Source organism: Poeciliopsis prolifica, unplaced genomic scaffold, assembly GCF_027474105.1.
Source record: "Poeciliopsis prolifica strain line A6 unplaced genomic scaffold, Auburn_PproV2 SCAFFOLD015, whole genome shotgun sequence".
NCBI lineage: Eukaryota > Metazoa > Chordata > Actinopteri > Cyprinodontiformes > Poeciliidae > Poeciliopsis > Poeciliopsis prolifica.
This window is the reverse complement of record NW_026562390.1, coordinates 7987001-8001618: the sequence shown is the minus strand read 5'-3', so window position 1 is coordinate 8001618 and position 14618 is coordinate 7987001. Positions and strand designations below refer to the sequence as shown.

Below are 14618 nucleotides of genomic sequence, written 5' to 3'. Positions count from 1 at the left end.
GAGCAGGCATAACGTAACTGTAAGGAGAGCTGCAGCCAATTGGAGACGTGGATCAGCCGCTGGTATCTTTAGCAGCCAATCCATTTCAGCGTCTTGTCCATAGTGGGCGTTCTGGTCTGTGCGTAATGACGCAGCGTACGGCGCTGCTTTATGGTGAAGATTGGCTGTTCTTCCTCGAACAGAACATCATAGAATTTTATTTCTATAAAAAAAAATGTCGCAGAAAATCGAAATGCATTTATTTATAAGCTTTACAAAACGCGTCTGGATTTATTTGGATGGAAAACTCGTGTTTTCCGCAACGAGTTGCGATTTATTTTTGCACCAGAAATGAACGCAAGCTCGATTAACGCCACGTTTCGCCTCTGCGTTCGTGTCTGCGTCTGGCCGCTCGCACAAAGCGAGCGGCTGCTTTCCAGCACGCAGTAATGAGATTAGAGGGGTTTCCAGCGGGAACTTTGCGAGTGCCGGCTCGGAACCCGCAGGGGGCAGCAGATAGCAGAGCCGCGGATTCATCATTATTCAGACACGAGACCAGCTGCAGGCCGCAGGGATGTTCCTGATGTCCTCGCTGCGTGAGGCACGGAAGTCACGCAGAGATGAAAAGTTTATTTAACAGTCTGTGCGCTCTTTCAGTTTCGGGTGCCTGGGAATGGTGATGCGAGGTGCCATCCAGCCCTGCTGCATCTGCCACTGACCTGATGTTTTTGCACAGAGTCATGTTAAGATATCTACTCAGGCCTTCAGGGCAGCAGTGACACAGTTTTCTCCCCACAGTGGGGCTGTCTCTGCAGCATGCGGCCTGTCACCAGCTCCTGTCTGCAAACTTCCCCACGCTTGCTGTGAAGCTCGGACAGAAAAGGTTTCCATCCTCTCTGCTTCCCTCCAAACAGCCAGTTTTCACATGTTGGAGACAGCATCAATTGGTTGCTTTGCAGATTTTTCCCCCTCTTTTGAGCTTTTCCTCATTCGGTCTGAAGGCCATTGGATAAAAGAATTGGACCTTTGTTTTAACTTTATATCATGAATTTCCTTGAAGATTTACAAATAATAATAAGAAGAAAAATACTTGTTACATTTATTTTGATAGTAATTGTTGGTGGCACAAATAACTGTTCTATTTGTAATTTTTCTGTAAAATATCTGTGCACCTTGTCTTTCAACATTGAATGAAAATACTCAGATTAAAAATCTGATATTAATAAAAATGTCACGATCCGCTGATGCTATTTCAAGACAAAATGTATTCATAGAAATGCCTGTGTTTGTATAGCTTTATTTATGGCTCTAAGTGAGCCATGATTTCACAGTGCCACCTAATTTTTCTGCATAATCCACACAGAAACCTCCCACGTTAAAGATAATGTTGTGTATTTCCCTCCTGAATTTGTCATTTTTGAACTTGTGAAGTTATGATTTAATGTAACTTTTCAGGGAAAATCACCAGGATTGCATTTTAATTGTTTTTTATTCAATGTGAAAAAAAAACAAACAAAAAAAATTCACAGTATTCTTCAAGATTGAAATAAAGCATTTAGGATGAGGTGAAACATTGTCAATAAATGAGGAAAGATAATTTTATGAAATTATTTGGTGACAATGTTTTGATGGAAGCTGAAGGAGAACCACTTGGGTCATTGAAATGAGGCCGGTCCAAAAGGTTCGGGCCAGATAAAGCAGGAGCGGCTCAGGACGGGTGTGTTGGGAATCCGATCCGCCACGAGAGAAGATCGCCAATGTCTTTAAATAATTAATCACGTATCCGTTCTCTCTCAGGTTTTAGGTTTCGAAAGTTACATTTTCTCCTTAACTCTGTACTAAAAGATATTTATTTACATACTGCATGTAGCACAGATTTACAACAATTGTCATTTTAACGCACATTGAAAAAATAAAAGTAAACAGTTTGAAAGGCCACATGCCAGAACGACTGGGGATGTGAGAAGAGAGCAGAAACATATAAACGACGGAACCACCGACCCATGAATGCGCTCTGAGTTAATAAATAAAGAGCTTTTAGTAGCAGTAGCTCTTTTAGTGGCTTTGTTTGAGAGAAACACACAGTCAGTGTTAAGATCTTCACCCTGAGAAACAGAACATGGAGTTAGTGGCAATGTTAGCTTAGCCATTTGGTCTCGGAGAGAAACAGCATTAAAAATAGATTGAGCTCCATGATACAAAGAGAACATAAAATTATTGGCAGCTGTGTCGTCTAAAGAGAACAAAAGGCGTTAATGACAACAATGATTGCAGATAAGACATGATTGGAGAGTAGTAGGAGTAGCACAGTGATGAAAATGAGAAAGTATGTCCTTTAGCCTAAACTTATAACAGCATAGATACAGAAATACCTCAGCATAACCCAAACTTCTCCAACTATCGGATTTATCAAAAAGGAAAGATTTAAGCCAAGTCTTACAAGTAGACAGAGTTTCTCCCTTATATGGACTAAAACTGGGAGAAACTGGGAGAAACTGGTAGAAACTGGGAGAAACTGGTAGAAACTGGTAGAAAGAGCTTTTTCCACATCAGAGAAACTTGAAAAGTTGTAAACACTGAAAATAACCTGAGCAACTCATTACTGATTTAAAAAGACAAAATAATAATATAAGCATGTGTATTACTGACTTTGATTGCATAATAACAGAATAAAACAGCAAGGTATTATCTAAATGGCTTGTTGTTCAAGGCAACATCTGGAAACATCGTGTGATGTTTTAACATTCCCAATCTTCAACAATCTGTTGTCAGCTGACGATACACTAAACTAGGAATCAACACAACGGTGAGTTTGATTATCTCTGCCATCTCTTAGTTGCGCAATCCAATAAATGCAGTGAACAGGAAGTTTTGAGATGAATTTTAAGTCTGTAAGAACAAGGAAACTTTCCCACAATGCCCTGCATTGTGCTCTGCTGTTCTGTTTTAAATCACAACAACAAGGAGACACTTTTGATTAAAACCACCAAAAGTAAACTTTACATGAGGCGTCAGGTATTTCTCTCAAACAGGTTTGAAAATGAACAGCTAAACAAATAATCCATTTGCGAAACAAAGATCCATTCATGTGCAGAGTTCCTGTAAATTCAGAAAATGAGGGTATTAGTCAAGAAAGGTTGGATTTGACTTTTTATCGCTCTGTGTGTTCCAGTTCGCACGGGGAACATTTCCTTGGCAGAGGAATAAACGGATAAGATCGAATACACAAACAAATGTGCACATAAATTCTGCCTGAACAAACCACTAAAAAAAACCCAACAACAACAAAAAGAGAGGATGCGATCATCTTGAACACATTTGCAGACAGAAAGTTCAGCTAAGGTGCAACGAATTCATGCAAAGATGACCCAGGCATGTCAGTAAATTAAAAGCAGCTGGAAATCTCCCAGAGCTGCTTTAAAAGTAGAACAGCTGCCAGAACTGAAGCTATTAAAAATCGCCCAGGCAAGATGCCCAACCCCTGTCGTTCTGAAACCGTAAAAGGTTGAAGCAGCAGACATCGTCTTGCTTCTTATGAAGTAGAAATTCATGTTCATCCTGAACTTTCTCCTTTAGGAGAAATGTTGAGGTTGGAATGTTTGATTTTTCTCTAAACTCACTTTTGTTTTTGTGTCCAACACCTCATAGGGAAATCTGTTCACACCCTTCATGTTACATCCACAAACACAAATATATGTTCATGGGGTGCTAATTGGCAGACCTACATTACTTTGAAGTGGAAGAAAAACATAATTTTTAACAAGTTTTACAAATAAAAATAAACACTATGGGAATTTGTAAAAGTCAGTACATGATAACAAAACCTCTTGTTCTTGAGTGAATTACAGCCTATGTTCAAGTGGATTTTGGTCTGGACTTTGACTGGACCATTTAGCACATGAATGTGAAATGACCTTCAGCTCTGGGTGAATGTTTGAGGTAACAGTCCTTTAGGAAGATAAAGTTTGGTTCTAATCTTCAGTCTTTAGCAGCTTTTTTGTAGGATCAATTGGTGCTTAAATATATTTTTCCACAGTATGATGCTGCCACCATCGTGTTTTACCAAGGGTTGCTGCCTTCAGAGTGTTGTACATCGTTAACTTTGACATTTATATCAACTTCCATGCAACCAAATAAGTTCATTACTGGATCTATAATTAGATTTAATTGCACACATGTTGTCTCTCTTCTTGTAATTGGTTGGTTTTGTCTTGGGGGTATTGCAGTAAAGGGGCCGCAATACTAGTCAATGCCATATTTTTACATATCTTTCCTCTTAAATCATTTTATAAAGCCTTTTTGATTCAGAGTAGAAATAAAACACAGCTTTGATTTGGCAAGTTTAGAAACAACTGAGGTTTTCAACATGAGACAAAAATGAAACAACAAAAAAAGCAAAAGAATTATTTGTAGCAATCTTGGAAAGCACTCAGAGTTTCAACTGTGATTCAGCATGTGTTTCCGTGAAATTCAGCCCCCCTAAGATGACAAACTCAAAGCGATCTCCTTTAGATAAATGGTTTGGCACCAAGTCATAAACATCTGTCAGAAATACCACAAACCAAACTCACAGCAGCTAGCTGCTTCAAGTCATTGAAATGTGATGAAAGTGTGAACGAGAGTCATTAATACCTCTCCAGTGTGTCATGTTCTTTCACCTGCTTTCTTTCTGTTTCTGTACATGAATAGTGTTTTCATATTTTGTCTGTTTAATGAATGAAATTGACATAAAATTTCTTTTCATGTTGCCTTGTCTGGTGTGGCAGGACCTTATTTCACTTGTCTCCTTTTGCACAATGAATCGTCCAAATCTCCAATCTGCTTCTAGTTAAGCCTGGTTGGATGAAGTTCATCAGCATGATTGAAATCTTTTACTGGAAAATACAGTTTATTTTAGCTAATTCTTCTGAAAACAATAGACCTCCAATGGATTTCTTTTTTCACTTCAACAAATTTCAATACTAACTTTGGATGAGGTCCAGATGACATGTTCAGACTGCACACCGATAAACCCCTGAGAGAATGCAGCACTTCTCTTCCTGCAGGATTGTGAAACACGAGCCGCTTCAGTGTTCCTCCACAGCACACACTTTTACAGGCCAGGTTTGGTTTAAAGCATGAAACGACAATGCAAAAGTGTGTTTCTGATCCAGATGACTCTCATTTCGACACACTCCAAAATAAACAAGAATAGATTTAGTTCGAAACCTCTAAATAGAGAAACAATCTGTCTGGGAACGAACCCGCATGTGTGTTCTGCTCTCTTTCTTTTGTTTGATAGGTTACAACATGTCAGAAAAAACAGCAACAGCACAGAGTTTCTCAACACTGTACTGAACAGAGGTTTATATATAAATATATATATATATAAAAATCCCCTCTTAACACATGTTATTGGTTGACTCTGGCCCCTGCAGCTAGCTATGAGAGCCACCAGGTGGCGCATGTGTGCTTTCCAAAGCCACTTCTATTACATGGCTGAGAAAATGTGGATTTCTGAAGAAGCTGAAAGAATTATGAGGCTGATTATCCAGTTTAAACGTCAACTTCATAATACTTTAACTTAACTTATAAATCACTATCATTAGCTTAACTGCAATAAATGTAAATGTAATTTGAAGTTTTCTCTTTTGCAACACTTGACCAGCATCTTTTTCTTTCAGTGGAAACTGTAAGCGTCGCATTATTTCAAAGATTATTCCATAAACCTGATTGAAGTGAAGCGATGTGAATGCTTGGTTTAACAGCGAGTTCACTTAGAAAAAAAAAAATCCTCCTTCATCTTGAGCCTGTTTTTGATCTTTTGTTAAATTTCCAGACTGTTTTGTTTGGAAAACAAATACAAAATTCTCATTATCATAAAAGTATACTGTGATGCTGAAAACCAAAACGTCTCCTCAGCTTCAGATTCCCAACAAACAACTGAGGTTTTTATGGGATCAAAACAGATAATCCTGACATTTCATTTAACGACAGAATGATGTTAAATGCCTGAAAATCCAGCCACTAGTTCGATTCACTGATTCCAGATGTGGAGTCAAGAAAACTAAATTCTTATGTTGAATCGAAATATGCTTCATCAAACGTCCAGTTTAGAAATTAAAACAAGAGGAAAACATGCCAACAACCTCTGGCAAGCATTGATAACATAATAATTATGAGGCATCACTTTAAAGAAACCTTAAGATAAATGAAACATGTGTTTATGTTTTACTGACATTGAAAACTAAAGTAGTTCTGACAAGATAAAAACAGAAATCATCTAAATGCCATTAAAGTCAAATAAAAAGAGTTAAAAAAATGCTACTGATTTTTGAACTTAGGATATACTTCCTTAAAAATTCATAATAAAATGATAAAGTAGAAATAAAATAATGTAAGACAAAACAACTTAATTGTTTCCCTTGATAAATGTGTTTGTTTTTTCTTCAGTCAAAGATTCCCAAACTACAAACATGGCAGACTAAGATTTGTTCACAACTCCTCATGTTTGATAATAAACCAGGATGAAATCAAGCTCCATGTGAGAAATGCCAGCCGGAGCACTGAAGAGAGATGAGAATCAATCATAGGAATGAAATAGGCTGGCTGGAAACTGAATGGGCTAAATGTGAAATGACAGATAAATTTAGGATAAGCTCAATGTTTCATCTTTCATCTTATTCACAGGTTTGCATTCTCCACCTCAGACTCGTCACTTCATCACATTGGGAGAAAGGAAACAGAAGTGAAAACCACACGGAACAAGCTCCATCTCGCCCTATGTGAACCTACCAGGGAGACAGCTTTCACTGTAATCGGACCCTTAGAGGAGACTCCCGGGCAGACTGACAACTCACTGGAGCAACGACAAACCCCTTCTGACCTGGGAACGCCCGGGAGTCTCAGATAATAAGCTGGAGAGAGCCGCCAGGGACGGGGTGTCTGGGTTTCCCTTCTGACCTTGGACAAGCCGTATTTGGATCAATAGTTGGAAGCAGGAGTGGATCACATGATATGTCAGGATATATATTTTTACCCTCTTAAAACCCCCCACATACAATTTGTTGAAGATAAAATCTATTTATTCGAGTGAAAATGTTTTTTACGCCATCCAGAAATGATAAAAACAATTTTAGCTACGTTGTTTCCACATTTGTCTCGGTTTGATCCCGACATCAACTTCATGATTGTTAAACTTCTGCAGTGGCGATGAATGGATCAGACTGTTCTCTCGTTCATTATCCGCTGATCTGTCTGTGCAAGTCTAAGAGCATGAGTGTCAGGATGAAACGCAAAAAAATTCAGACCAGTGAAAATGTTTCTTACCTGCCTGGAAGCCAGAACATTCTGTGCAAACCTGTGACCTGTTGCTGGTTCTTGATCAGAACCGGGTCACAGACTAATGAGCTCCATTGCTGGTTTATGAATCAGGTGCTTTAATCTCAGCCACAAATTTTTATCAAACGGTTAAATAAAAAAAAAAAAAAACATCCGTTGCTTGATTTAACATTAGATTCACATTCAGCAGAAACAAAGTCCTTCACTATTCCTGCGTTCTCTAAAACCTGTCATTAATCGTGTGACTTGATGACATTTTGACATTGATAGAAAAGAAATAATTGGTAATTAATCTATTCTGTGTTTAAAACCATGTAAACAAGTACCTGAAATTACACCAACCAACATACTGACCGTCCAACCAGCCTAACAACCAAAGGACAAAAATATATATTTCTCTTGTCTAGTCGTCCCAATTGCATCTCCAAATCATCATTTCAAAAAGTATTTCTCTTTTTCTATGTCATAAACTTCTGCACAGAGTATATCTTTAAAGCTTAAAACTGAGCAACTGTAATTGTGAATTTCATATTTTGTGATTTTTTTTTTTCCCCCAAGTTGCCAACAGTCCTACGTGAGGATCTCGGTGAAACTTATAATCTTAATAGCAGTCTCTAAAACTAATCGGTGAACAGAAACTGACGCCCCGGATTCACTGACCTAATAAGTCACAGAGGAATAACCGGCTAATCAATCATGATTTTATTTTTGAAAGATTAAGCAGCGAGGAATGACTTTGTAGCTGAAAGCGTTTTGTTAAAACACAATGTAAGAAAAAGGAAATATAAAACAGTGGCTACTAAAATTGCTGAAGTTTTCCATCTAATTAAGTATTTATTACTATTCTAATGCTATTTTTTCAAAAGTCTTGATAAATTTTTTGTTGACAATTCTCAAACAGTCATCATCATTTCTGTTTAAACCATACAAATCCTCTAGCCGTGTAAACAAGGCAGCGTTTATGTCTGACACAACGTACAGACACGATGAAGCTCTTCGATGTTGGCTGCAAACCAGAACACTTTCCTCCATTATCCGACTCTGCTGTTTCCTTTATTTGAACGGATGGAGATCACAGATGGATGCCTGAGGCTCTGTCCCTACGAACATGAAACCCCCTCGCCAGCAGAGTCGCTCCGAGTCAGCAGGATGTTGACGTTATTCAGCCCTTCGACAGGCCCGTGCAGGGAGGCCGCGCTCATCAACACCAGTATTAGATGCTGACATGGAAAGCTGAGCCATCACAATCTCTGCAAAGAGTCTTAGAAGAATGAGCGCTATGCACTTTCATGGTTCTGGTCCTGTCCGCAGTCGGTGATTAATGCAAAAGGAGCAATGCTAGTTTATGCACACAATGTGGGAAGAGGAGTTTGTTTCTAAGAACATTGGATAGTGGAAATGTTACCTGACCAGGAAAGACTTGGATCTTGTACAGTCTCCCACGACCTTTAATAAACTACAAAACCACAAAATTGTTCAAGGTGTGATTTAACTTATACTTTGGGTAAAAATGTCTCTTTCCATTGGCAGATTATTGTCCTTAGACCTGATACTTTTCCTTCAATACTGATGAATTATTGGCATAAAACAACCACCTATGTTCTCTGAGTTAGTTTCTAGCTCAAATATCTTTGTAAACTTGAAGGAAAACAGGGCTGGTGAATCTAAATATGTGACACAGTTTTCATATTTCAGTTCTTATTAATCCACTATTTTGAGTTGGTCGATCACATAAAAGCCAGAAGAAGCGCTACGACGTTAAATGCAAAGTTATAACATGTAAAAATGTCCAGGGGTTCAAATACTTTTACAATAAATTATGTTATTATATAATATATTGTCCACAGCATAACAAACAAGCAAAGTAGTGGAAAAATCAATTGAAACCATTAGTGAAGTACCTGGAGGTGAAATTTGCTGTTGGTGCTTTATAAATGCACCAACAGTGTTTAACTCTCATATCTACTTTCATCAAAATTCAAAGCCTTGTCTGGACAAAATGAGAGCGTCAGCAGTGGTTAGTGCATAAATATAGTCAGCTTTACGATTAAGGTAATACGTTTATTTTCGTTCTAAAGGTTGAAAATTAAAACAGATCATATCTCCAGTATTAGAGTTTCAATTATTACATGGAAGAAACATCCAGTTTTTGCAGCAGGGTTTAGATTACACATCAAAAACTGAATGTTTGGATTAGCAAAACATCCCAGATTGATGTGGAAATCACATCAATCACATTTTCTGCTTGGAAAAAAGAAAACTTGGCACTGAAGCATTCAATTCTATAGCTGTTTGTGTTCCAGTAGAAATCACTATTCATATCACCAAGCACAAAATAAATGGATTTTTGTTGAGTTTCAGTTTTAAACTTTGGGATGAGGCTAAACTTTATAGTGCTGCACCTTCGAGGAATATTTTTATTATTCCAGACATGATGAAATAAATAAATAAATAAAACAGAGTCAATAAAAATACTTATCTTATTGAAATCACTTTTTATTTTAAGCAGCTGCAGGCAAACACTGTTTCCACCTTAGAAACGAACCAGAACAGCAAAAACCAAGACCGAGCAAACGCACGAATGATTTTATCACAACACCAACGTTAATAAAAAGGCTGAAGATTTAACTCACAAACCAAAGAAGTTGAGAAAAACAAAAATCTGTTTTCTTAGGACACAACTTGTTTTTGTGCCAGTGAACGAAACAAACAAAAAAAGAACCAAATTACGCATACGGGGACCGAGTCGTTCTTAAAAGTGCAAATGAGCAAACATTTCATTTCTATGATCAAAGGTAGCAATTTACTCTGTGTGTCCACAACATAAACAGACGCACGCTCTAATTACCTTCTCGCAGAAACTTACGCAGGAACACAAATCTGCCGTTCTGTTCTCAGAAGACAAGGAAGCAGATTTTCACAAAATAATAAGCAGGAAATAAAACAAACCCCACCATGCTGTTTGCAGGCAGGACACGGAGCAGGCGAGTGAGGAGCCACATTCACAGGCTTCAATTTTTGTCTTTAATTTTACCCCCCAAAAGCTCAAATTGACTAAAAAACTAGTTCACTTGAAGAAATTCTCTCCCCCAAGTCACACCTAGTTGCTTAAAAACAACCCAAAACAGTAACATCAATAAAAAAAAGAAAGCTTGTTTTCATGCTACAACAAAGAGCTTCCTGTACAACAGCAGAAAGAGCAGCAGCAGAGCTTCTTGTTGTGGTGACTAAATCCTGAAAACGGGGAGTCAAATTCATAAATAGAGTCCTTCAGAAATCATCACTGGCCAAAATTATCTGGGGCCAGTCCTATTTTCTAAGAGAAAAAGAAAAAACCCGAAGCTCTACACACCATCTGTGACAGAAGGGGGATAACGAGGCCTGATAGAGGCAGTAATCAGTTCATCAGCGGCCTGAGTGTGTGCATCAGGACATGGCTTTTCTCTGTAAAGACACTTAGCAGCAGCTACAGATGTATCGCTCATAGAAGCACGACAAATGAATCCCATTTTCGGGGAAAAAAAATGGAAACAAATGTGTCTTCCTCTTAATGAGTCATGGTGAAAATCACACGAGCCAAAGCAAAAATACTGTTAAATGCATTATGACAGGGGGCAGCACAATGGACGCTAAAGAATGCACATTCAATGAAACTTATTGAAACGTCAATACTGCTCACTAGTCTGCGCCCAATTATGTTCATTTACTGAAAATAAAGTTAAAACACAGCTACTTTGCATCTGACACCTTTGTCTCTGTGCCAAGTTTTCATTTCCTCTTCACATTTGATGATGATGGCGTTCAGCGTCATCTTCAGAAATAATCTACGTCTTCTAGATCCATCCGGATGACTTGAGGACGTTCGTGTTTCTTCCCCCTGAAGCCTTGTCTCTGTTCACTGCAGCTCTGCACCAATTGTTATTCTGACGAGTCCATCACCCCGTGGGTGAGAAATCATGTTTTACTTTGGGTTTAATATTAATGAAGCGACTCTCTGCCTGCATATTTTGCCAAATGCAGTTTTAGGACTTGTGGCCATTAAACTTTTATAAAACTGGCCCTGCAACCGTTAAAATAGAATAATTGTTGACGCTGTTGTTTCTTTTGCGAGCCTCTCCTGATCTGATTAACAGAGATCACAGCTTTCTCAGACATGATGCAAAACGAAAAGGTTTTGCTGCGCTTCTCGCCACCTCAGAACAATACAACAATGTTCTGGTATCCTTCCTCTGCTCTGTGCCGGGAGAGAAGTCTCTGTCACAGTTCGCTCCATTTAATAGCAAAAAGTCTCTGCCAAACGCCATCACTGTGTGATCTTGTTTCAAAAGATTTGCTTTGTGTTAATTTGTTACTATCTGGACTGAAGTCAAGCTGAAAAATGTCTGAGGCATCAGAAGAATCTGCAGGAAGCTCCGGAGCTCAGCAGAAAGTTTCATGACATTACGAGAAGTTAAACATTCATTTTTGGGTGATTTTTAACAACGGAGACACAATTTTTGGAAACTCACTGAATAGATTTTAGCTGCCTTAATGTTTGTTGTTATGGTGTTTATTGTGTGTTTATCAGGATCGAATTCTCAAATTAGCTCCAAGTTTGGCAAATGTAGCAGACTTGCAATAAAGCTGGCAAGTAAATATGGGATAGCAAGATTTTTTTAAACAAAATATGTCATTGGCTAGTTAAATATGGAAGCATTTTTACATGTTCTTGTTTTTTTTTTATATGCATTTCATTTACGTCTGTTTTTAATGGTCTTATGGATTCTGTTGGTCATTTTTAAATATGTATTTTTGCAGAAAATCCATGTTTATATGTACTTTATATCTTCAGCCTGTCTTTCTCTTAATTCTTATATTGTCTTCCCCAATTTCATTTCAAAAGTCTACATTTTCTATTTTATTCTATTTAGAGTTTTGTTATCTGCAGATGAAAATGCTTTGTTTTGAGGTATTAAAATTACTGTACATCTCCAAGCGACCTTTGTCCTCTTTCTGCATTTGCTGAGACGGAAAATAAATAAACAAAGGGGCTTTTAATTGGAAAGTTGTTGTAATATATTTACAGCGCCAGGTTTATACTTAACCTTGATTCCAGCAACTTTAGCCCTACATAAAGTAAAAAGCCATGTAACGATCCTGTCTTCTTCAGCAGCTCCTCCATGTTTAAGGCACTTAATTCCCACGCGGCTCCAGCGGACAGTTTTGGAAAACTGGGAGAGTCTTTACAGGAAATCTCCCAGTTTTACAATCATGTTGCACTGGAAAACAACAAGCCTGTTCAGTTAAACCTCCCTGGATAAATAAAGATTGAATCAGTGTACAAATTTATTCCTACTGACTGTAAAAGCCCAGAGCTGTCTGCAGTGTTCACAGCGTCCACAGAGACACACAACATGGTTACTCATTTTAAAGTTATTTTCAGAAACGTGTGGGTCAACGTCAGCATCTCCTGCCACTCTAGCAGAGCAGATGAGACTTGAGGATACAAGAGGCTGCCAGTCTGAAAGAAAGCCGCCCTGGGCGATCACCTCCCACAGAAGTGGAGCGGCACATTCTTTGACATGTTGTCCTCTCTGAAGCCCCAGGCTCGAAGCTCCAGTCTGTCCTCCTCCTCTTCCTCCTCCACTCTATCGTCTTCCTCTACATCCCCCTCCTCATACAGACTGGGTTCCTCCACAGACGTCTCCATGTTTGGGTTGTAGCTACCAAACACCTGAGCCTCGCTGTACTCGTAGATGGTGGGCAGGCTGCTGCGCAAACCAAAGCGGCGCCGCAGGGCCACGAGCAGCGGCTGCGGGACGGTGAAGATGTCCACGTTGTTGCCCATGTCGATCCAGGCCAGCCTGGGGAACTTTCTGGGATCCTTCACCGTCTCCGTCAGGTCTTTCAGAATGGCGGCGGTGAGGCGGTTGCCGTTGACGGCGAGCGTGGTCAGTTTGGGGAGGCAGCTGAGGACGGGCAGCAGCAGACGTAAGCTCTCGTCCTGCAGCTCGGTGAAGCTCAGGTCCACAGCCGACACGGCGTCGCTGCAGCTCTGCAGGTAGAAGGACACGCGGTGGACGTCGCGTCCGGACAGCGGGATTCCTGACAGGTTCACCACGTCACCGGACAGACGCTTCTTCAGGGTGGTCTTCAGACTGTCAGACAGAAAAACAACAACATTGAAAGCTTTGATTGATCTCTGATGGTTGTATTTTCACTGAGCATAGCATTGAGCAAATTGGAGTAATGAAAATAAATTTGCTCGCCGTTGTCAAATAAACTCATGGTGTAGGATGTGTTTTTTTTTCCTGCTGAATTTCTTAAAACTGCAATGGAAGGACTTTATTTTTTTTTTGTTGTTGCGATCAACAACCGAATGTCACTACTGATGGAAAAGAAGAAGAAGACGAGAGGAAGTGGAAGGAGAATGTTTTTTAATGACTTATTGCGTGAACAAGAGTGATTTTAATCGCTTCTTATTTATGAACATTTGACATTAGCAGAAAATTGACAAAGTTTTGTGAACATTTGTAAGGGAAACGTAGTGACCTTGCAAAACTTAAAGCCAGACAATTTATGTTCAAGCAAGAAACTAAACTTCCACACGATATTCAAAAAAATCCTGACAGAGAAGTCACAATTTAAGAAGAAAAGATTTTAAATGAAAAATAATTTTTGTTGTTCAGAAGGGAAAAATCGCTATTGTTGAGGTTAATAATGTGTAAATAATTGTACAATAAAAGATAAGAATGTTTAAATGTTATTCAATGTGGGAAAACTTTCAGGGTTGAATTGTTGTGGGGTGACTTAGATGATTGATTGTTTGACATGTTTGAGAGCAGCAGGAAATGGCATAACTATTAGTATTATTATTTTATGTTTAGCTATTGTCTGTTCAAAATAAAATAAAAAATTATTAATAAATAAAAAAACTGTTAACGTACTTTGATTCTGCGCTGGGAGTCATTTATCCAAAGGCAAGCAATCTATAGTCAATGATAGTGAAGTTATTGATTTCAGAGGGTCTGTGATGGGATGCCACGCAGTCCACAAGTACAGAGCATCTGCAAAGCATGCAAAAAAACAAACAAACAAACAAAAAAAACCCCCAGCAAGCAGCAGTGAGGGGAGTTAAACAATCAATAATGTGCAGAAGAGAATTTGCATTTAAATGTATGACTCTGAGCAGCTTGAATAATAATTTCTGTTGCCTGCGCTGAAAGTCATCTGTGGAAAAGCAGCAGCTGTTTTCTGGCGTGAGAGTCACCTCTGGGCCAGCTGTGAGACTCCTAGAAAAAGAAAACTAACTCAACAGAAAAACTAATAATAAACGCATA

General features: G+C 38.8%; 1 protein-coding gene across 3 annotated transcripts in view; it reads right to left on the bottom strand.

Annotated features, from left to right (window-relative positions):
- Nucleotides 1-9774: 9774 nt before the first annotated feature.
- lrrc75bb (leucine rich repeat containing 75Bb) overlaps nucleotides 9775-14618 on the bottom strand; it is a 32795-nt gene continuing 27951 nt past the window's right edge. For all 3 annotated transcript variants that reach the window (XM_055040173.1, XM_055040174.1, XM_055040172.1), the window contains exon 5: nucleotides 9775-13436. In XM_055040173.1, coding sequence (XP_054896148.1) covers nucleotides 12824-13436 — 613 coding nt within the window. In that variant the 3' untranslated portion in view covers nucleotides 9775-12823. The remainder of the gene's footprint in view (nucleotides 13437-14618) is intronic.